The sequence below is a fragment of the Sarcophilus harrisii genome, chromosome 2, assembly GCF_902635505.1.
Source record: "Sarcophilus harrisii chromosome 2, mSarHar1.11, whole genome shotgun sequence".
Taxonomy (NCBI): Eukaryota; Metazoa; Chordata; class Mammalia; order Dasyuromorphia; family Dasyuridae; genus Sarcophilus; species Sarcophilus harrisii.
Window position 1 is genome coordinate 282766316 of NC_045427.1, and position 24854 is coordinate 282791169.

General features: G+C 35.1%; 1 protein-coding gene across 10 annotated transcripts in view; it reads left to right on the forward strand.

The window, feature by feature from the left end:
* The window catches only part of UNC79 (unc-79 homolog, NALCN channel complex subunit), a 300682-nt gene that overhangs the window by 45001 nt on the left and 230827 nt on the right, over positions 1-24854 (forward strand). For all 10 annotated transcript variants that reach the window (XM_031952318.1, XM_031952320.1, XM_031952321.1 and 7 more), the window contains exons 5-8: positions 972-1064; positions 2993-3048; positions 3746-3875; positions 6647-6711. In XM_031952318.1, the coding sequence (XP_031808178.1) occupies positions 972-1064; positions 2993-3048; positions 3746-3875; positions 6647-6711 (344 nt within the window). The remainder of the gene's footprint in view (positions 1-971; positions 1065-2992; positions 3049-3745; positions 3876-6646; positions 6712-24854) is intronic.

Here is a 24854-nt window from a genome sequence, read left to right on the forward strand (position 1 = left end):
TCTGATCTTAGTAACTAGAAATGGAGAGGTTCCACTCACTGGTTGGGGTCTGATCCAAGGGTCTGTTCAGAGTATTGTTGAGAGTGCAGTGACAATATCAAGAACAGTAGTAAAAGCAGGAGATGGAAGGTTTGGGTTGGGTTGGCTCAAGGGAATTAAAAGTGGGACTTAGGTGAGAACACAGAGCTGGAGGAAGCAATCGGAGTCAGGAAAGTCAGAGTAAAAATGTGTGGGAGCAAAACTGGATGACCTTTGGTCCATTCTTCTTATGTTATGATGGAGTGTCCTTTTACAATGAAGCTGCCCGTTTGTCATCCATGTTCCCCTCTGCTTATTGAAGAGACAAGGCCTTCAGATGCTGGGATTCACACAAACAACTTGTTGCCCACTCCCCCTTTTACATCTTTTAGGATTTGGCTCAAAATATACTTCTTCAAATATGCCCTCTGTAATTAGTTGAACAAATCTAATATTCATTGCATGGTATCTAAATGATCTTTACATTTTTATTTGTGTCATCATCCACACCATAAACATTTATGGAGAGCTGATAGAGTACATACATTGCATGTTGATTGTCAAAATGAACAATCCTTCCTCTCTCCCTCCCTCCCTCCCTCCCTTCCTTCCTTCCTTCCTTCTTCCTCCCTCCCTTCCTCCCTCCCTTCCTCCCTCCCTCCCTTCCTTCCTTCCTTCCTTCCTTCCTTCCTTCCTTCCTTCCTTCCTTCCTTCCTTCCTTCCTTCCTTCCTTCCTTCCTTCCTTCCTTCCTTCCTTCCTTCCTTCCTTCCTTCCTTCCTTCTTTATTATACAGAGCACTAAAGAAATACAAAATTTATATCACATACAATTTTTGACCTCATGGAGCTTAAAAGTCAGTTACATGCCTTATTTAAAATGATAAATAAAATGATAAAATGATAAAAAAATAAGAACATTGTATTGTGTCTAATCCAAAAATATTTACTTCCAGTGGGCTCATCCAGGAGAGAAGGTGTTCCTGCCCATGTTAATCTCTCAGCATCTTCCATGTTAATGATAGCAATGCAGTACACATCAAATCCAGGTAGGTAGAGTATAAGCTACTTCCACTTCTCTCCAAAGCCTAGATCCCTAAATCCATCCCCAAAACAATCATCAAATATTCTCATGACTCTGAACAGGTTATGAATTCTCATTCTATGAACGACTTCTTTTGGTAAACTAGAGAGATGTTAGGAAATCTATTGGAAAACAGGCGTTAGAATCAAAATAGAATTTTCTCCAGTCTCCTTGTGGAGGCGAGAAAAACTTGCTAGCTCATGATGCTTTCAGAATGATTAAAGACAAGCTTTCACTGAAAATATGTGAGTAGAAATAAACATATATTCACATTAGAAAGGAATTTATTCACCCAGTGGTTAATAGACTTGTGTCTAGTGTGCTTTTTACATAGGTGAATACTGGAAAATGACCTTAAAGGGTAAATTGTTCTGAGTCATATTCTATATGTGTAAAATCAGGTTTTATTAAAACTTAATTATGAGACAAAGAAAAACTATGTAGCATACCCAGCTTTTGTGATTATTTTTTTGAAGTACCTTCTGATATAAAAAATAAGGTCCTCCAATGAATGGTGTAAGAATTTGACTAAGGAATGATTTGCTACATTTCACTCTATGCATTGCAGAGGATGAACAAGATAAAGTTCAGGTTAATTACATTTCTTATTAGTCTATAAAGAAACCTGGTTTGGGGTCTGGTTGAGCAAGGACCAATTTTAATGTTTTAGTTTTAGTGAATACTCTCTACCTCTTGGTTTTCTGTGTAGCATATAAATAAATATATTTGATTTTTTCTATATTAACAAATACTCACTCATGTGTGTGCATTTTTCATGTATTTTGTCTTAGTCTAGAAAAGTAATCCCTTCATTTTATAATAAAGAAACTGAGACTCAGGGACGATAGTGCCTTGCTCATGATTACACACTTATTAAGTGTCAGAATAAGGACAAAAACTCAGGTTTTCTCAATCCAAGTCTATTGTTTTCTATCATATTAGGCTTCTTGTTGAGCAATTCTCAAAAAATAAAACATTTCTTCCTGGGGACTTTCTGTCACTAGGTAATAATAGGATATTTATCTCTCCATTCTTTGGTCATTTGAATTTATTATAAGAGTAGCAAATGGCAGCCTGATTGTTGCAATTAATCGTCTGGTCTTGTAGCTTTATGGGATGAAATTCTTCTCTTACTGTTATCCAATCTGCTTGTCATAATTGAACAATGTGCAGGTTTTTAGGGACTGTGTGTACAAAAAAAGACTTCAGGTAACTTTATAAGTTAGTCCAGGAGACAAAACATGTAGTAATGTGGTATGAAATGGGTCCCAAGTGAATTGAAATAAGAGTAATTGGGGGTTGGGATTTGAAAAAAGGTAGTCCACTTTGAGCTAGAATAGTGAGTGAAGGGTTCAGTTTTATTTAGCTTGTTCTCTTAAGACTCTTCTTTTTTTTTCCCCCTCCAGGTATTTCTTGACATTCTGATTCTTGGAAGTCCCTTAAATTCTACTTTATTAACATGATAAAATAAATATTTCTGTTAGATAATAGAATACAGCGTTAGAAACTCTAAGGCCATTTCTATTCTTTGAAACTTTGACAAAATAAAAATGAATATTTTTTTTCTAATGTCAGTTATAGAGTAGTGAATTAATTCTTGACCTGACAGTTTAGAGACCTGGTTTTGAAACTGAGCTTTGCCAGTAATTTACTTTGTGGTCTTGACCCAGTCATTTGACTTCTGTTTGTATTCGGCCCTACTTTATAAAACAAGAAGACTGAATTATATAATTGTTAGATTGCTTTCCAGATTTGATGTTTTATGTTGCAATTTTCTCAGATTTTTTCTAACTATGGGTATGACTAATTCATTGATTAATTTTAGTTGTATAGTCTATTATTCATGTGTTTACAAGTTAATTCTATGTTAAAATTGCATTTTCCTTCTTCTAGTGTATCATTGCCAATTATTGGAATGCCTCATGAAATATAAGCAAGAAGTCTGGAAAGTAAGTTTTGGACCAAATGTAGCTGGCAGATGCAAATTGAACTTGAACAACATTGTAAATTACGGTTGACAAACATAAGTTATTGTGTAGATCAAATACATCAAAATCCTACTCTCCTGATGTGACAGTCCCCATAATTCTTCCCTCAGTAGAGAATCTATTTCTTAGTTGGGACGGAAATAATGCTCTAAGGACAGTGTATTGACAGAATAAGTTGATGAACATGTCTTCATTCTGGGAATTAGTTTATTCTTGTTTCTCTTATATTTTCAGATGACAAATTATTTAATTTAAATAAAAAAGTTGCTTGGTTCCTTTTTTTCATAACAGATGTACTCTTTAAAGACGTTATATATCTAAATAAGTAAATAAATGTGTGTATATGTGTGTGTGTGTAGCTGTAATCTTTCTAGAATATTAATCTTTCTGGAATAGAATTTGGTCTGAGACCAACTCAGACCTTACATTAAGATTTTTTAAAAATTTATGTCTGAAGGACTTCTTTGTAAGGTAGTTTCACTATAAGATAGGTCCACAATACATTTTTAGGAGATGTTTTACTATGGAACTCCAGTAAAATGATTTCTACATGTTTTAAATTATATAACTTATTATAAAATCTAATAATATTTCTTTAGTAATGTTGAATGACTACAACATTCTGTGATGCTGAGTGAATTTTTCTTTTTCTCCTTAGGATTTGCTGTATGTTATAGCATATGGACCTTCTCAAGTGAAACCACCAGCTGTGCAGATGCTTTTTCACTATTGGCCCAATTTAAAACCTCCAGGGGCCATAAGTGAGTACAGGGGATTGCAGTACACAGGTAAGAAAAATGGTTTAAGTGTTCATTTAGGCCACTAGTAGGCCCATATGCAGGCACTTGCAGGCATCCAGGAGTAATGATAGGGCACCCCAAGATGTAAGTTACTGAGAGTGGTGAGGGTCTTCACCTGGGACCTTATTGTGCCCAAATGGGACAGTAGCCCCAAATGTTCTAGTGGGGTTTTAGCCCTGCTTACAGATTGGTTGTATAGTAAGTGATAACTGATACTTATCTAGGAGGTCATTGTAGTATAGTGGGAAGAACACTGGCAGTCAGGATTACTTGGATTCAAGTCTTGGCTCTAATGCTTATTAGCTGTGATTTTAGTCAAGTTATTTCACTTCTCTGAGCCCCAGCCTTTTCATTTTAAAATAGTGGCAATAATACCTATACTATATATTTCAGAAAAGTAATTTATAAACCTTTAAGTATTATGTAAAAAAAGACCAGTGGTGCTCTAGACTACCAAATTTAAGGCCTGTTTGTTAGGCATTTTCAAAACTATATTGTCTTATATTTGTACTTAATTTATATTTATAATATATGATTATAATATATTTATATTTAATGAACTGAAATGACTATACACAAGTGGGTAGAGCAGAAATTAATGTACATATATTTCCATCCCTCTCAGCAGGTACTGCTTTCTTTAAGTATTTGAGTTCTGTATATAGAGAAATTAGAATTATTTTTGATCCAAAAGGAAAGAATCAGTTCTTTCCTACATCGAGATGTAGAATGAGGCAATTGATCTAGCTGAAAATTGTATAAGCAGATATTGGCTTCTTAAGGATTATAACTTTCCAAAAATGGAAGAGATTCCTTCAGAAAGTAGTCATTTCTCCATCCCTGGTAGTTTAAGCAGACATTGGATGATGGCTTTTTGTCAGTTATGCCATAGAGGGAATTCTTGCTCAGATATGGTTTGGGTTAGAAGTCTGCTGAGATCCCATCTGCCTTGGACATTTTGGATTTTATTGATTTAACTCAACCTAATGGTTGATCAGGGTTTGTCTGTTCCGATTGCTACTTTGAACAAATGAGACTGAAGAATATTGATGGGTGGAATGGGTGTTCAAGCATTGCTGTAGTCCTCAACTGTCTCAGCAATCATGTTCATATCATAAAATTATTTCTTAGACTTATTATTGAAAATGAGGTGATCTCTTTGAATAACATCTCTTAGAAAATCATGTAAAAAGATCCATTTAAAAATTATATAGTAAATTTATAACCTGGTATCTTTTTAAAGACTGTTTAAAATCCATTATAGATAATAAAATCATTATGGTGAATGATAAATACAAGTTGGATTTTTAAAAGTGCTTACTATGCTCCTAGCCTTGCATTAAGAATCAGTGTCATATGGTGGGAAAAGTATTGGATTTGGAGTCAAAAGACTTGAATTTTAATTCCAGCTCTGACACTTTCTACCTTTGTATCCTTTGACAAGCCATTTGATCTTTCTGGGCCATAGGCCCAGATGTAGAATGAGGCAATTGATCTAGCTGACCTCCAAGGAACCTAACATCTATGATGCGATTATATACAAAGATAAATACTTATCTGTGAAGAAATTCACAGTTTTATAGGATGAAAATGTGGCACCTTTAATGCTCCTGAAAATAAACTTGTCATTGCCTTATTAGGAAAAAAATTTTTTGAAGTGCTTTAGGCAATAACACTGCAGGGATAGTGATGATTCTTAGCTGAACATTTCATTCTCATGTGATCCCACTGGCACGGTTTCTTGGCTTATTTGCTCTGTGTCCCAAATTAAGGATGTAGATAGAAACAAACTTCATCCCTATCCCCCTTCTCAAAACAACAACAACAAAACAGCAAAACAACCAAACAAAGAAACAAGCAAAAAAAAATCTCAACCACACTAGGGGTTTAATCTGAATAAGGCAGACATAATTCTGATTGGGGTTAGAGGGAAAAGGAGTATTTTTCTTAGTCAAGATATTGACCCTTTCCTGTTTCTATTGTACATAAGAAAGAGTGCTGGATTTAGAATCAAAAGGATTGAGATCATGTTCTGTCCATCACGTATTGCCTTTGGAAGCAGGGACAAATCATTTACCTTCTCTGGGTCTTGGTTTCTTCATCTGTAAAAAGAAGGGAGTAGACTAGACCAATGTCCCTTCTATCTCTCAATCCTATATGACATAGATTTATGATCCTTCATGATTGAGGAAAGAGTTTAACTCATTTTTTAAGTATTATCACATTGGGATACTTCCACAGGACTAAATCTGAGGCTTTTAGGAAAGTGATATGTAGTAGAAAGAATGAAAGTCAGGAAGTCTGGAAAGTAGAGCTCTCCTCAACCACCTGCTAATTGTGTGAATTTAGATAAATTATTTAATCTCTCTGGTTTTATATTTTCTTGTCTCTGAAATGGAGATGATGACATTTGTCTTACAATAATTGTGCAGATCAAATAATGCAACAGTTTGAAAGATTTCAACAACATATGATTTAGATTTAGATTAAAACGACTGCAAAAGTCTGGTGGTATTATAACCTCACTCTATAGGATGCCTACTTTTAGCCTGTTGTCACCTTTGAGAAGAATGATATGAATGCAATTTCTTTTCCTAGTTTTTGAATTGTTCAGACATTTAAATGATTAGAATACGCTTTGAGGTCAACCAACAAAGGGGCTATTTAAACAGGAATCTAATGAAAAACTGAAGTGTTGGTGTTGGGGAATGTAATAGTTGTAATGAGTAAATATTGATCAGTTGTGCTTTGCTTTACAGCCTGGAATCCCATCCACTGCCAGCATATTGAATGCCATAATGCAATTAACAAACCAGCGGTGAAGGTACTGTTTTATTTGACTGGGGGCCATATTGTTCTGCCAATGGTCAAATTACTGCAAGCTTATTACTCTGTGAAATAGAGCAGAATGCAGCCATTCTCTTCTGAAATTCATAGACTTGTGCTCTGCAGAAACCTTGCCTTTTTCCATAAACCTTTGCTCTCACTTTGTATTCAACTTTACTGCAAGTTGACTGGAGCTTGGCAAATTAGATTAAGGAACAGTAAAATCTGCAGGTATTAGCCAAGCATTTACAGCAAATAGTGCAGAGACAGGATAATTATCACACTTATTCCATTGTAAACACTTATCTTGACCTTTGAGGGTTTTTGCCTTAGTTTTTATTATTGTGGTAGTAAATTAAATTCTTACTGAATGCCACATTTAATACACCAAAGGGCATTGACAAACTGGAATGCACTCAGGGGTTGATGAGTAGATTCCAGACAATGTCATATAAGAACTGGTGGAAGAAATTGATAATGTTTCATGTAGAAAATTAATGGGATGGGATGGAGTGAGGTTGTAATGTGAATACACCCTTCAGATATTTAAAAGTTTGCATTTGCTCTTCTTGGTCTAAGAAAGTTGAAATAGGAACAATAAATGGAAACTGCAAAAGTATCATGAATTGCCTCTCTATATAATGACTTTCTATCTTTGGCAGTCTTTATATAAAGGCTAAATAGGTAGTTATCATGGATGTTGTAGAGGAAGATTCATTCTTCAGGTGGGGAGTGACTAAATTATCTCAGAGGCTTCTTCAAATTCTGAGATTCTTTGAATTCACATTTTTTATTACAAATGGGGGATGTCCCATTCCATTTCACAAACTTTTAATGAGCATTTGCCTTGTTTAAGATACTAGAAATACAAAGGTGAAAAAAAAAATGAAAAAAAAAATGACCTAGTCCCTGCCCTTCAGGAGCTTACATCTGGTGAGATATGTATACAAATAGCTATAATGCAAGTTAGAAAAAGCACATGCATGAGTCACTATGGTCTGAAAGATTTCAAGAAGGAAGAGATAATTTTTAGTTGAACAGTTTTCATGGAGAAGGTTGCATCTGAGATAGGCCTTAAAGGAATAAAAAAATACCAGCAAGATTAAGAATATTTTTTTTTCCTGCTATGGGAAGAAAATATAGAGGCATGAGAAAGGAGATTTCAAATTGATATCAGGGAAGTATGATTTTTTGTTGATTTCACATTTGTTTCAAGGTGAGATGCCTGCAATGGTGTTATGTAAAACCAAGAAGCATAAGCAATAAATAATTACATCTTGCCTAAAAAGTTATGATTTGTGATTAGTAACTGAGATACAGTAGGATAGTAAACATGATGAGATTATTGGGTTGAAAGGAATGGTAGGAAATGGGGGAAAGGAATCACTGATTATTTGTATATAAATGACAAACTCATTTGTTAATTCAGCAAACACTTATTATTTACTTACTATGTGCAGGGCAATGTGTTAGGATCTAGGCAAGAGACAAAGATAATTATTTTACACACACACCTGGGGTGACTGCTCTTAAGAAGGTTCTGTTTTAGTAGGGGACGAAAAGACCTACAAAAATAAGTGTAACATAACTTATATAACGTAAAGTAAATTCTTTTTTTAAAGTAATTATAATTTTTTATTGACAGAACCCATGCCTGGGTAATTTTTTTTACAACATTATCCCTTGCACTTACTTCTGTTCCGACTTTTCCCTTCCCTCCTTCCATCCCCTCCCCCAGATGGCAAGCAGTCCTATACATGTTAAATGTGTCACAGTATATCCTAGGTACAATATATATGTGCAGAAATGAACAATTCTCTTGGAACATAGAGTAAATTCTTAAGAGGAACAGAAGTTATGAGGTCAAATTAGGAAAAACTTACTTTCTGCTGGAGAGACTGAAAAAGCTTCATGTAGGATGTATAGAAAGTGCAAGAAACCAAGGAAACCAATTGATAAAAATGATTAGGTTATAATTAAATGAGCAAAATTGAGGGAAATAGCATTTCAAGATATAACAAGTGCTGTTTTACATTAGCCACACAAGGAGAAGCAAGATGAAACATTTGTGTATGATTATACATCTTTTGTGATGAAGAAATTGATGATGAACATAATGAATATACTTCTATTTTAGCTCTTTTAATCTTTGGATTTTAATGACCACAACTGTTTCTAGGACCCCTTCCTTTGAGCAAATGTCTTTGTATTCTACTTTAAATAAGAAGTCATAAAGGGGATTTATGTTGTAGGTAAGGGTTGGACTTTATGACTTCTTAAATTCTACAATTTTATGATTTTCAAATTCTTTCAAATTCAAATTCAAGTTCTATGATTCAAAGGTCTAAAAAGTTACCTTAATTATCAGTTTATTCTCTTTTAATGTGTTGTTTTATTCAGTATTTTTTTGTGTCTCCTTTACCAAGCTTTTGACTTGTTTTTCATAATTTTCTGTTACTTATGTCTCTTCCTGATTTTCCTCTATCTCACTTAATTTATTTTCAAATTTTTTTTTAAAGCTCTTGCATAGCTTGAGACAAATCATACTTTTCTTGGAGGCTTTGGATGTAGAAGTTTGGACTTTGTTATCTTCTGATTGTGCATTTTGATCTTCCTTATCACCCAGTAAATTTCTATGGTCAGAATCTTTTTCTGTTGTTTGCTCATTTTTTTCAGACTATTACTGGACTCTTAACTCTTTGTTAAAGAGTTCTGCTTCTGGGGTAGAAAATCCACTGTCTCAAGCTTCAAGGATTTTGTGCAGTTGTTTCAGAGATAATTCTAGGGACCTGTAAGTTTGCAATTCTTCCAAGATAGTATGATCTAAGGAGAGCTGTGTTCACTCCTCTTCCGGTCTGTGCTCTGATTTTTGAGCCACCTCAAGCCTTCTTTTCTGCCTGGAACTGTTGAGGAGGGTCTCTCCTCCACTGTGATTAATGTGCCGGTGCTCCCCCTCCCCCTGGAGTTGCTACCCAGCACTGCACTGAGACAGAACTCTGTTGCTTTGCCCATACTCCAGTCCCAGTGCTAGAAAAGACACCTCTGTAATTTCCTTCTGACCAGTTGTTAGACTCCCTCACTATTTCTGGGCTGAGCTCTAGAAGCTGCTGCTGCTGATTCCGTGGTTTCCAGGGCCTATTCCTGGTCGGATGGAGTGGGGGCTGTGCTGGACTGTGCTCCACTCTCACCTTTTCTAATGGCTTTCTAAGTTGTCTTTGACTGGAAATTTGTCTCATTCTATCTTTTTTGTGGGTTCTTCTATTAGAATTTGGTTAGAGTCATTAGAAAGGGACCCTTTTCAACAGTTCCAGGGCAGAAAAGAGTGCTGGGGTCACTTACAGACCAGAGTACAGACTGAAAGAACTGAAAATTTACAGGTCCCTAAAAATATCTCTGAAAACAGTTGCACAAAACTCCTGAAGCTTAGGACAGTGCATTTTCTACCTCAGAAGCAGAACCCTTTAAGAAAGAGTTAACAGTCAAGTAATAGGCTAAGATAATGAGTGAACAAGAGAAAAAGATTCTGACCACAGAAAGTTACTATGGTGATAAGAAAGATCAAAACACATTATTTAAATCTGTTTAAAGTCATTTTTGGAAGAGTTTGGGGGAGAGCTTAAGCTTGTCCCTGCTTTTACTTAGCCATTTTAGCTCTGTCTTCAGCTTATTCTCTTAATTTTCTTTAAAATTTTCAAGTAATTTAAAGAAATTAATCTGTCCCTCTCACTATCTCAGCTCCCCCATTAAGCAAAATAAAGACAACAGCAATAAATACTGTGATACTTATCAAAGCAGTTTGGCAAAACAAATTCCTATATTAGCCATGAACAGAAATGCTTACCTTTTGATATCTTAATATTCCTTTTAAATAGTATTTTATTTTTTTCTACTTACAAAACAACTTTAGCATTTACTTTTATAATAAAATTTTAAGTTCCAAATTTTATCCCTTCCTCCATCTCTCTTCTTCTTCCCTAAGCAGTTATATATGGGTTATATATATTCTTGCTACATTTTAAGTTCATTACTGTCAAATTTCATTTGTCATAAGACTAGTCCATTCTTTTGGACTCTTGGTTTTTTATTTAATTTCATTGATTAGAGTTCTAAAGTTTTTCAAAGTAGTTTTTCCTCTGTAATGTTACCATTATATGAATTGTTTCCTCGATTATGCCCACTTAGCTCTGCATCAATTCATAAAAGTCTTATCAAGTTTCCTTTTATATTGTCAATTTCATCATTTTTATGGCACAATATATTCCATTCCATTCACATATCACATGTTTTTAGTTATTCCCCAATAGGAGGATACCTCTTTAGTTTCTAATTTGTGGCTACCAAGAAAAAAAAAACTGTTATAAATATTTTTGTACACATAGGACACTTTCACCTTTTTAAAATTTCTTTGGGTGTAGACCTATCGTGGTATAGCTGGTTGAAAGCATATACATTCATGCCCTTGAACCATTTATTTATTTGGAAATGGCTTCAGTTTTTTCTTTAATCCTGACTCTATACCATCTGTATATTTTCACTGATCTTTTGAATTTTTTCCATCTCTCTCAAGAATCATTCCTTAAAAAAATTCCTTTAAAAAGTATGAAGAAAGGAAGAGAAAAAAATTCCATGAAATTCAACCTCATGTTAAGAGTCTGACTTTATATGCAGTATTTGATACATGGTCTGCATTTTCACAAAGGAGTCAAGGGAAATGTCTTTGCATATAGCTTCTTTGGGTCCAATTTTGATTATTATGATTTCATAGCATATAGATTTACCAATCTACTGTTCAGGTCAATAATGATTTTGTTAAATTTCATTTTTTTCATAATTCTTATTCTATTTGACTTCTGTGCAAAATCTAAAGCTGTTATTACACCTGCTTGAAACTTCTTCCTCTTTTAGCTTCCTGGTTCTTCTCCCTTTAATTGTTCTTTCTCAATGTTATCTTTCCATTCATACCCATAGGTATTCTATAGAGTTTAATTGTTGGTCCTCTGTCCTCATAAAATTCAAGTTAATGGAAATATTCTCTTGCTCCTCACCTGAGTGCTTTTTTTCATCACTGTGCATTGCCTATCTTTTCTCCCAAACTAAATCTTTCTATTCCTATCTTCTCCAAAGGATATTTGGGATTTCATTTCAAAGGATATATGGGATTTTAGAACTGGAAAACATTATAAAAAGATTATGTAGTTCAATTCCCTTAATTTAAAAAATGAGGAAATAGAAGCACAGAAAGGTAAAAATGATTCACCCAGATCATATCACTAATCAGTTGATAGAGCAACAAAACAATCCTAGGTCCTATGAGTCTAAATCCAATGCTTCTTCCCCTGCCTCATGCTGTTTCTCTTTTTGTTAATATACTTTTTTCCTGTGAACCTACATTGAAAATCTTAGTGTCATTTTGTATTCTTTCATTTCCTGCATTAGCTATGTTTAATCAATAACCAGAGGCAGAATGGCACAAAGATTAGAGAACCAATGCTAACGCCACAAAATTCTGGATTCAAGTCCTATCTCTGACATTTACTGGTCATGTAGCCTTGAGCCAATCATTTAACGTTTCAGTGTCTAGACTGTTCTCTAAGACTTTAAAAGTTAAGAAAATGCTACCTCAGTGGGGAAGTGTTTTTTCACTTGGGAGTTCCCTATTACCATGGAAATCCCAAGTCTAGTTCTCACCACTAATTAATCAATCAATGTTTATTAAGCATCTACTGTGCACTATGCACTGAGCACTACTATGTGCCACTGTGCTAAGCCCTTCTCTTAATCAATAACAATATCCTGCTAATTCTTTTTTCAAAATTTTTCAAAAGCAATTACTACTCAGTTATGAGTTGAACAATATTAAACTATCAAGGAAAAGAACTAGGAAAGAGCATGATGAGAAAAGCTGGTTTATAGTCTCATTTGACTAGAGTATGGTGTATAATGGAATTAAGAGAAGGATAGATTGGAGCTAAATGGTGGGTTGAACTTTAAATATAAGAATCAGGATTTTATAATTTATTGGGTGGGTAGTGGGGAATCATTGAGGATTTCTTCACAAGGAAATAACACAGTCATAGTGGTACATTAATAAAGTTACCTAGTAAACTATGGAGTGAAATAATCACTTAAGATAAATGTTCTTTTTATTTAGTTCTTACATCTATGAAACAATGTATAAAAGATGTAAAGGAAAATGAGATAGAAGTGACTATGGTGTTAACATTCATGGTTTTAATAACAAGGAGGAGGTAAACCAATTAAATAAAGAAAATGCATTCCTGGAAAGTGAATTTTAAAAATTTTTATGTGATAAGAAGGAAAACAAAGTATGATTTAATTAGACAATCTTTAAAGAAATGATTCTATAAGCATGGTAAAGAAGTGGAAAAAACCCAAGAGTACAAAGTCACAAAGTTCAATATAGATTACACAAAACAGGGACTTTAAAAAAGCCAACTGGAATCCCATAAGCATAAACGTTTGCAGACAGAATAAAGATTAGGATTCATTAATTTGGAAGACAGAATTTGAGGAATAGTATTAAAGCTCAAACAATTATGGATTAGGTAAGTAGATTTATTCACCAAATTCTAGGAGACTAGAATGAAAGGCTCCTCCACCTTGAAACTTGAAGTCTAGGAAAAATAAAGGAGATTTTAATTCAATTTAATAGAACATTTATTCAGCATGTTTTATGTTCAAGGCATTATGCTAAATGCTCTGTGTACCAAGCTAAAAAACAACAGTCTCTGTCCTCAGAATCCACAATTGATTAAAAAGATATGACACCTAAACAACTAAGTCATAATAGTCAGAGCTCAGATTTATAGTACATTACACCTGCCAAAACACTTTCCTCAGTACAGCTCTCTGAAGTGGGTAATACAAGGTAATACACATGAATAAATTGAGGCTTCAGGGTTATACAGGTAGTATCGGAACTAAGATTTGAACACAAATCTTCTTAATGAAGAGCCTGAGTTCTTTTCCCTCTTTGGGCTGAAGAAACGAAAAGTCTAGAAGAATTTAGTGGGGGAGAGATCATGTTTAACTGAGGGGTGTACGTGAGTATGTGTGTATGTGTAAGAGAGATCTTGGAAGCTTTATGGAAAGCATGGCACCTTAGCTGGACTTGAAAGGAATGGGCCATGGAGAGGGAATGTGTCCCAAACATGGGGTGGAGTAAGTCTGTATACAAAAATGCACAGAAGTAGGAAAAGTAAAAAATGAGATGAAGGGTGGCTGATAATTTGGTTTGAGTTAAAGGATGAGTTCATGAAAGTTAAAAAGACAGATTGGATCCAATTTGTAGAGGGTCTCAGAGGCCAGATGAAGGAATTTGTAAGATTGTGGCTGCATAAGAGCAGAGGCTATGATTTATTTAAAATTTCTGCCTAACCTAATGCCTAGTACAATGTCCTGCACATAGTAGAAGCTTAATAATTATTTGTTGAGTGAATGAATGAAAGGTTGAATAAAAGGTTCTAAGCAGGAAAGTTCAGACCTTGGGCACTGTGTAGATTTTTTTTGGCACTTAGTGAAGGCTGGATTGATTAAGGAACAGCTGATAGTACTTATATAAAAATTATTTTAGCAAGTGGTACTGGCTTAAACATATGCTCACATTCAAAAAAGATGTAAATAAATTCATGGTGGTCTGCTGCTGAGCTACATGGAGAGAGAAAAATATTTGTAGTTTTTCCCCTGGATCTCTGAGGTTAATGTTTTAAGGAAGATAAGTGGATTTCCCCCCAGCACGGTTCTATGGAAATGCTTTTATTCTTAAAAGAGAAAACTGAGCCAGTTGACTATCTCACTGGAGAAACTGGGCATCCACACTGGACACCCTGCATATTTCAAAGGGAAAAGGGAACAATAATGACCTAGTACTCAGGAACTTATATTGTGTGATGCTCTGATAAAATTATGTGGATGCCTTGTGGTGTCGAGGTGGCTCTGGTGCCCTGGAGGACACGCTCTGACAGGTTGTACCACAGTGGATAAGTTTTGGGTGTGGATTTGGTGATAGATTGCTTGCCTGTAACCTGAGGATCGACTAAAGTTGAAAAGACATCATCAGATTAGCCTCAAAGTCGTGAAATTTTTAGCTATTACAACTTAAAAATATTATTTATTAAGTCAGAGAGTGGTTACAATTTATGTCAACTGGGAAATTACCCATAATAATGCAACTACCCATTCTTTGAGTATTCTGTAAGCATTTTGGGATTTCAGACCTCCTCAAAGTTCTTCAATTCCTCACTGTGACAAGGAGGTGATTTGGGGTTTTTAAAAGTTATTCCAGTAGGGCACAAATTCTGGAAATGTTCTTTCAGGCTGGAAAGGCATTGAGTATGATCTAGGAAAGAAGTAAGAAAGCATTAATTTAATAATAATAAATAATAACATTTAATAATATTGTGCACCAGACACTGTGCTAAGTACTTTACAAATATGATATCATTTGATCCCTCACAATAACCCTAGGAAATAGGCATTATTATTTATCCCTATCTTGCAACCGAGGAAACTGAAACAACTGACAAAACTGAAAACTGAAAAAACTGACAAAGATGAAGTAATTTGACTAGAGAAGTAATATGTACGGTCTTTTTTGAATTTGGGACTTCCATATTTCATGTCCAGCCTTCTCTCTGCTATGTCACCAGACTATCTGTATATAGTTGTGCTCATCAACTGTAGGATGACTATTAGGTGATAAAATTTTTGGAAGGAAGTAATCCTTGTATCAAATTAAAATACAAAATGGCCCTTTCCCCTGTGTAGTCCAATTCACCTTCTGCTTGGATGGTGGCAGAGCAATAAAAAGAGGGGAAGGGAATGATAAGAGCCAATTAATTTTTAAACTTTCTCCAAATATTAACTTATTAGTCCCTACATATGACACTTTTGTCAAGTGATCACAGAGTGGATTTATTACTTCAGTAACCGAGTCTTGTCAATATTGACATTTTCATAATAGATGAAACCCAAAGACAAAAGGAAGTTACAACTAAAAGGAAGGGTGACTCACAAATTCTCTTTAAAAATGTAGACAAAGGAGTTGTCAGAATAAATTTTATTATGTGTCTGAAGGGTAGAAGAAAGATCATTTTATGGGATATGTGGTCATCTTATTTTGAAGTGCTTATAATGTGCTTCAAATCTCTTAAAAATAACCAGGAAGATAATTGAAGCTTATGCACCATCTGTTCTAAGAGTTGAAGACACAGAGAAATTCTGCAGAGAAATCAATAAGATTCTCTGAAGTTTATTAACATATTCTTTAAAACTCAATAACTTCAGGAGGGGACAGTAAAAAACTATTGAAATGTGGGCTCAGGAAAAAGAAATAAAAGAAGGTAAAGGTTATCTTGAAGTTTCATAAAAATAAACAAATATATGATATATATTTGTATGTATATACATATGTGTGTATGCACTTTTTTTTAAAAGAAGCAAACTTTGAGATAATAGATCTAGTAGAATAGTAAGAATCTAATGACATCTTCCAAAACAAAATTGGTTCTATCCTAACAGATTGGAAACAATTGGTTATTGATGAGGTATTAATTTTTGAATGAGATGTTTGTGTACAGTCAAATTTATCAACTTATTAGAGCAAGTATCAATCAGTTGATAAGCATTTATTAAATGCATACTATGTGCTAGGTATTGTGATAAGTATTGGGGATGCCAAAAAAGGGGATATCTAAAAGACAATCCTTATTCTCAAGGAATTTAGAGTTCATTGGGGAAACAACAGCACCTCCAGTACTTATCATAGTGTCTTGTCATATAGTAGGCACTTAACAAATGTTTATAGACTACATGCAAACAAGTTATTTACATGATAAATTAGAAATAACAGCACCAAGGGAAGGCTGTTGAATGAAGATAGATCAGGAAAGGCTTCCTTTAGAAGAGGGACAGGGAACCTTTTTTTTCTGACAAGGGCTATTTGAATAGCATCATTTGTGGGCCATACAAAATTATCAATTTATAAAACTCAAGCAGTGGATGGTTATTGTACCCAATTATCATCACCCGTGGTTGTCTTAGCAAATGATTCTGCCGGCCCTATATAGCCCTCGGGCTGCACATTCCCAACTCCTGCTATAGAATGTGGGATTTTAATTGGGACCCAAAAAAAGCCAATGAAGTCAGGAGGAAGAGAGGGAGAAGCAGAGCATTCCAGCATGGGAGACAGTCAGTGAAAATACCCAGATTTAGGGGAGGTAGTATCTTGGGTAAAGAACAGGAAGGAGGCTAATGTTACTTGATCACAGAATGTACGGTGGAGGATATAATGGTTAGAAGACTGGAGAATATGAAAGGCTTTGAATACTAAATGGGATTTTATATTTGATCCTGGTGGTGATAGGGAGCCACTAGGATTTGTTGAGCAATAATGGCCAGACCAACATTTCAGGAAAAATCATTTTGTCAATTGAGTTGAGGATGGATTAGAGTAGTGAGAAATGTATGGCCAATAAGCAGGCTATTACAACAGTCCAGGTGATGAGGGCCAGCACCAAAGTGGTGGAAGTGTGAAAGGAGAGAAGAGGATATGTAAGAGATGTTATGAGAGTAAAATCAATAGGTTTTAGCAACAGATTGGATGTAGCAGTAAGAGAGAGTCAGGGATGACACTGAGGCTGTTACCTTGGATAACTGGGAAAATTGTTAAATGACTTAACAGTCATAGAGAAGTTTGGAAGGAAGAAAGATAATGGGTTTAGTCTTGGATGTGTTGAGTTCAAGATGTCCCATAAGCAGTCAAAATCAATATCAAATTAAAAGACTGAATAAATATATGAAGATTTGGAATGTTATGAAAATAACTCCCTTCAGAGTGATTTAACCAAGCTATTGATTGTGATAAGTTGAGAACAGGTGTACAGAATTTATTTTTTTCTCAGATTAATTTAATTAATGTAAATCTATTACCTCAATGAGCAGAGCAAGAACCTAGCATCTATCTTGTCATCAGTGCTTGATTTCCTTGCCAAGTGGAGAGAGATGGCAGACAGTGGTAATCTCAGCTCTAAAATCTTACAGAGGATGATAGAGTTCAATCTGGTCTTAGACATATCCTAGCTGTGTGACCCTGGGCAAGTCACTTAACCCTGCTTGCCTCAGTTCCTCATCTATAAAGTGAGCTGGACAAAGAAATGTGCTTCAGATCTCTTAAAAATAACCAGGAAGATAATTGAAGCTCATGTACCATCTGTTCCAAGGGTTGAAGACAGAAAAATTCTGCAGAGATTCTCTGAAGTTTATTAACATATTCTTTAAAACTCAAACTTCAGGAGGGGCCAGTAAAAACTATTGAAATGTGGGCTCAGGAAAAAGAAACAAAAGAAGGTAAAGGTTATCTTGAAGTTTCATAAAAATAAACAAATATTTGATATATATTGTGATGACTACGTATTTTAAAATCAGCCGGAGTCAGGAATTCAGGTTAAGGGAAAATCTTCAATCTTTATTCTCAGTAGAAGTGGAGAAGGAGCGGAGGTAAAAGGGAATCGGAGGTAAAGGGAGATTAGCATCAGCAGCTGTGTCAAGAAGCCAGCTAGACCAGAAGCCACGAGATCAGAACCCAGTTAGCAGTCTCTCTCCCCTCTCTTCCTGCCCCTCTGCCTCCATCCACCAAAATCATCATTTCCTATACAACACATCAGGACTTGCACAGAGAGTGGGCGGGGGCCATTCTTTATCCAAGCATGTATATTAATAGAGTATAGTCCAATTACTATTTAGCCTCACGTGCTTGGGACCTCAGTGCATCAACTCAAGCCTCAGCCCATTACTATATATATATATATATATAGAGAGAGAGAGAGAGAGACCTAGTAGAATAGTAAGAACCCAATGACATTTTCCAAAACAGAATGACAAACCACTTCAGTATTTTTGGCCAAGAAAACATCAAATGAAGTCACAAAGAATTGGATTCAAATGAAAAATAACTGAACAACACAGCAACAATCGCAACTCAAGCACAGAGGCATTTAGCATTTGGGGTCCATAACTCTAGGACCTCTTGTTTTTCCATTTTATTATGACTAGCTACTCTACAGTAATTCAGCTACACATTGCAAGCTCAGCTATTTGCACCAAGCTTTTTTGCCATGATGTGAAGAAATCTTGGGATATATTCACATAGGCAGGTCATTTATGGATCCATAATTTATTCATGTAATCCAACTTGACTGAGCTTAGTTAGCACAATGGTGAAGCTTTCACAACAGCCTCCTTCTTTTATTGCCTAGTTTTACTTCCTGCCTTACATTTATTGCCCACTTAATTTTATACCAAAGAGACAAGAGCCTTTCAGTTTGATTTCTGTAGGTCTCTAGACTATTCTCTGAACAGTGACCTCTCATTCTGGACAAGAAATTTGTTCTTGTTCTGTCTTTACAGTCACACATCCCATCCTGGAACTCTCCCTAGTTCCAGAATACTTGATCCGGATCAGTCTTTCCTTAAGCTCTAGAGACTGGGCTCTAATGAAATATGTCATTGGGCAAGTCAATTAACTTAAAGCTATTTCAGTTCCAGTTTCCTCATCTGTGAAATGGGGATAATAATACTTCTACTACCTTCTTCAAAGTTTTATGAGATTCAGGTGTGTTAATGTGTATAAAATATTTTGTAGCTACAAGATGCTACATAGAATTTAGCTATTAGTATTTCCTACATCCATATTTGTATAAGTGTACTTGTGAAATCAGCTTTCTGGGGGGGTCTGTGGTAAAATAAACTATAAATTAGGAAGAGATCACCCCTTCCCATTTCACCACTTCATGGAAAGTCAACCTAGAAAGACTGATGATGTAAGGGTTTTGTGACCTCTGACCCTGGCTGTACTGAGAAACAGGGAAAAGCTCAGATAATGCTTTTGAGGAGACAGCTTTTTCTGACCTTGTGATAGGGAGGCATCAATTCCCAATCTTTAATTGTTTTCTGCATCCAAGATATCAGGTACTTGGATGGTGCATAAGACCTCTCTAGGAGCAAATGCAAAAATAGGAGAATATAATTCCAGAAATACAAGGAAAGCCACTGGAGAATATTTGACCTCTGGAGCCGGGTTGTTTTTTTACTAAAAGTTTTTCCTTTGCCCTTTTCCTTTTCTTTCTTCTACTTCACACCCCTCTGGGGACACACAACTAAAGTATAATAGTTTAGTATCAATACCAACCCAGAAGCTATGATTTTTCCTACTTTTACCTGTGACCTGTAGTTAGCTGCAGAAGAGCTCAATGAATGCTTTCCTTAGAACTATGAATAGCAGCAGGAGCATAAATATTCTGTCCTTCCAATTGTTAAAACAGATAATTAAAGATGTTTCTTTTCAAACATCTAACTTAAGTAGTTTAAATGAGGGATTTCCAACATGTAGAATTTAGCCTACAAGTAGTTCTCAAAGCACTGAATTACAGAGCTTTATTGGACAGGACTTAAATATCACTGAGTCATACCTCTTAATTCTACAAAAGGAAATAAAATTCAGAGATATTAAATGATTTCTCTCAGGTCACAAATTTGGCAATAAAAGACAACTTTTGTGGTTCCCAGACCAATACTCTTTCTTCCACAATAAACCACAGATGTGCTCTTAAGTCTGTGCTCTGCCCCTTGTTTCATCTGTGCTCCCTTTTCCCACATATATTTCTCTGAAGTTAACTAGTATTCTTAATGTGGAGGAAGGGTTCAAATGGCAGTGACATCTCACATAGTTTTTTGAGTTGTGTTAGATGACGTTTAAGGTCATCTCCTAGCTCTAGCAGGCTATACTCCATTATACTCAGGAACTTCGGGTTTACCATCTGCATTTCCTACTTTTAGATTTTCAGCAGTGCTCTCCCATGGACTCCCTTCCCCAATTATTTCAAGATTTTGAGAAAATGGAAAATAGTTTTGCCTTCACAACATAGTTGGAGTCCTAATTAATTTACCTAGAGGCAAGGATGTCCACTAAAGCACTCTGCCAGTACTCCAAAGTGACATGGAAGTGACACTGGGCTCTTGAAGCTATGCTAGCAGAGGGCTTCACATAGATATTCCTTGATGGCATTCTATTGTCTGGTGACTAACCTAGCTCTGTGGACTATGATGCTTCCAAAGAGTTGAGCACTAGTTCATGAATATTTTTAGCTGTAGTAACATGAGAAGACCATCTTACAAAGGTTATAATCATTGGAGGAAGCCGTAACGCCAATAAAACCAGAGTCCTAAAGCACCGAAATAAATGGAGCATTATAAACCTTATGAATTCATGACATCTTTTCCAGTCTATGATTTCATCATGCTGCCAGTGGTTCCAAATAGGAAGGAGGTGCTGTTCAATTGCCAAACATGGCACTGGTTTCATATAAGTAGAAGTAAAACGACGTTTGTAAGACTTCTCTGACTTAGTTTAATGTAGACGCCTTCAAAAGAATGTCATTACATAAATCCACTAAGAAGCAATGAATTGGGATGAAAATGGCACTGGAACTTGAATTAGGGAAGCTGGTTAGAGTCCTAGTTTTGCCACTTTCCAGCTGTGTAACTATATTAAAAAGTATTTAGTCTTCATAAATCTCAGTTTCCTTAAGTATGGAATGGAATTAGTATTATTTCTACTTTTTATCTTGGAGGATTATTGTGAGAATAGTGCTTTATGAATCAAAAAACACACAGATTTATGCAATTATTAGGTGATGGGACTTAAATTTCTAGAACAAGACTTGAAGGGGGTGATGATACTAATGTAATCAGATTTAAAGCATTGAAATAAGAACACTATACTCTTAGAATTTCATGACACTTTTTTTCAGCTCTGATTCCATCATGCTGCCAATGGTCCCAAATGGAAAGGGGAGGTTACAGTCTACTTCTACTCACCTCTTATCTTTCACAATCTGTTAAGGTCTAAGGAACACCCTTAGAGTATTGTTTTAAAATATATGAAATAAAATTATATTATAAGGAAACCAATTATATTGAAATACTTATCAAAATTGTTAAAAAACAGATTTGTAGAATCTTGGATCTAAAATTTTGGATAAAGGGGAAGTTAGGTGGCTCAGAGGCTCTGGCTCTTGAGTCAGAAGTTCGAATGTGACCTCAGATGCTTGATGTTTACTATATAATCCTAGGGAAATCACTTCACCCTGATTGTTTTGCCAAAAAAAAAAAAAGAATCTTTGATATAAAACATAGGGCTAAGAGATAACGTGTAAATTTTGATTTAAGAAAGATTAAAGGGAAAGAATGGCCTTTCTGCACTCAAGAAGGTGTTATGGAGTGGAGGGATATGTAGTAGATTTTAAAAAAAAGTTTAAGTTAATGAGATTGTTATGTATCTATCTCTTTCATTAAGTTCTCCTAAGTTTATCATTTTATTTGGTTTTATTTGGAAATCACCTAATGAAATGCTTGAATACAGATGAATATTTAATATATACAGCAGCTGGATTTAAAAACAACGAACAGCAGAAATGCAAAATAAATGACATTATATAATACATATATTTAATAAAGTAATACTTAAAAAACCTGAATATGGAGATTCTTCAGGTCCAGAAGGAATCTGGGACAGCTACATCTTTCTGGGAATGGAAACAATAAGAGTAACTGAGCCTGTGGATCCGTTAATTTGGGGAAGGAGCAGTCTAGTCTTGGCAACTCTCCTGACTGAACTGGAAAACTCTCGTAAAGTCTCTTAGGACATTGCATCCAGCTGTATTGACTTAAATGTGGGATGCATCCACAAATCAACTGTAGTTAGTAATAGAGGTGCAGAATAAGGGATGTCTCTGAAATCAAGAACATCTGGGACCTGATGTATATACAAAAATATCAGAGAATCTTCAGCTACCTCAGAGGCCATATGGTGTATTCTATACCTGGAAAACATTCTGTATTAGCACAACTGTTACAATTATTCATCCAGTTTCCATTTATAGATCTCTAGTAACAGAGAATATAGAGCACTATATGCTACTACTGAAAATCCACCAACAAGCATTTATTAAATACTAATTATCTGCTATATTCTGGTGCCAACATAGTGGTAGACACTAGGAATGCAAGACATGAGTGAAACGCTCTCTGCCCTTTTAGGAACATATAATCTAATTAGGAACACACACACACACACACATATATATAAGTATATATATATATATATATATATAGTTTTATGAAAAATAGACAAAATATCATTTCTTGGGGAAGGAAGACTCAGTTATTCTCATAAGGTCAGAAGCCAAATAGTAGACACAAAGGGTTGAGGAGTGAGAGAAAAGAAAGTGGAATTAACAACAGTAGATGCTTTCTTTTAGGAGTATGATTGAGAAACGAAATTAGACATAGAGCATGAGGGGAATGGTATGGTCTAATGTGTGGGTTGGTTTTTTTTTAATGAATGGCAGAGGGACAGCTAAATGGTGCAGTGGATAGGGCTCCAGCCTTCAAGTCAGGAGGACTTGAGTTCAAATCTAGCTTCAGACTTAATACTTGCTAGCTATATGACCCTGGGCAAGTCACTTAACCCCAGTTGTCTCCCAAAAACAAACCATGGAGGAAATAGCCCATTTAACACAAAAGATGAGCTGTATAAACAGATCTTTCAAATAGTATTTTGATAAATGTTTTCACTTAGTTGGATCATGAGTAATTTTCCTCCTCCCCATATATAACGATTCCATACAAGTGAAAGCTTGAAATTACATAGTCCGTGCATTTATTCTCTCACAAGAATGTTTTTAATAGCTTTTTATTTTTACAAAGACATGCAAAGATAGTTTTCAACATTCATAAAAAAAAAAAAGAAAAGAAACAGGGGCAGCTAGGTGGTACAGTGGATAGAGCACCAGCCCTGAAGTCAGGAAGGCCCGAGTTCAAATCTGATCTCAGACACTTAACACTTCCTAGCTGTGTGACCCTGGGCAAATCACTTAGCCCCAATTGCCTCAGCAAAAAAAAAAAAAAAAAAAAAAAAAAAAAGAAAGAAAAAAAGGAAAAGAAATAAAAACACCCCAAAACGAACCTACTCAGTGCTTTAGAGACATTTCGATACAGATGATTATGGGTTTCATGCAATTTAAAGCAAGAAGGGACCGTGAAGATTATTTTACCATTCTTTTTTTATTTCACAAAAGGAAACTGAAGCTTGTATGGGGCAAGTGGTTTGCTCAAAACTGTGCATCTAATAAGGAGCACAGCTTGAATTCAAATCAGCCTCCAAATTCAGCACTCTTTCTTCTAGGAATGAGGTGAAACAGTAATCTTTAGCTCAAGTGTTACGGATCACTGTTGATTAATCAGGAATCAGGGCAAAATGTTCCTAAAGTTAAACTGTAAATAGGTGGGAAAATAGCACTCATTGGCAAAAGTTCAATTTATAGATGACTTTTTTTGTCCTTACCTTTAAATTTATTTATTTAATACTTTTTTCCAGTTATATTCAAAACAACATTTTTAAAAAATTGTTTTTAAGATTTTTGAATTCTAGGTTCTTTTCTTTATCTCCATTCACAATTAAGAAACTTCATATGAAGTTATGTAAAACATTTCTATAAAAGTAAAATTGTGAAAGAAAACATAGATCTCTCACCCTATTGAAAATAAAGATCCTCAAGAAAAATTAAGTTGAAAGAGAGAGAGAGAGAGAGAGAGTAATAGAGAATGCTTCAATCTATATACAGACTCTATCAGTTCCCATAGATGTGGATGATTGTACTACTGAGAATAATAAAGTCATTTACAGCTGGTCATTCCAGAACACTGCTATTACTTTATATACAATACATTTCATTTTGTTCATGGAGGATTTTTCAGGATTTTTTTTCCCCTGAGAGTATCCTGTTCATCATTTCTCAGAGAACAATAATATTTCATTACAAACACATATCACAGTTTATTGAGCCATTCCCCAGTTGATGGGCATCTCCTCAATTTCTGTTTATTTTCTGTTCTGAGAAGAGAGCTGCCATGAATATGTTTGGTACATATAGGTCATTTTCCTTTTTTTTTTTTTTTCTGTTTTTTCCCTCCAATATTTTTTGGTATTCATACCTAATAGTGGTCTTAGGTCAATGGATATGCATGAATTTGCAGCCTTTTGGGCACAGATCTTTTGATCAT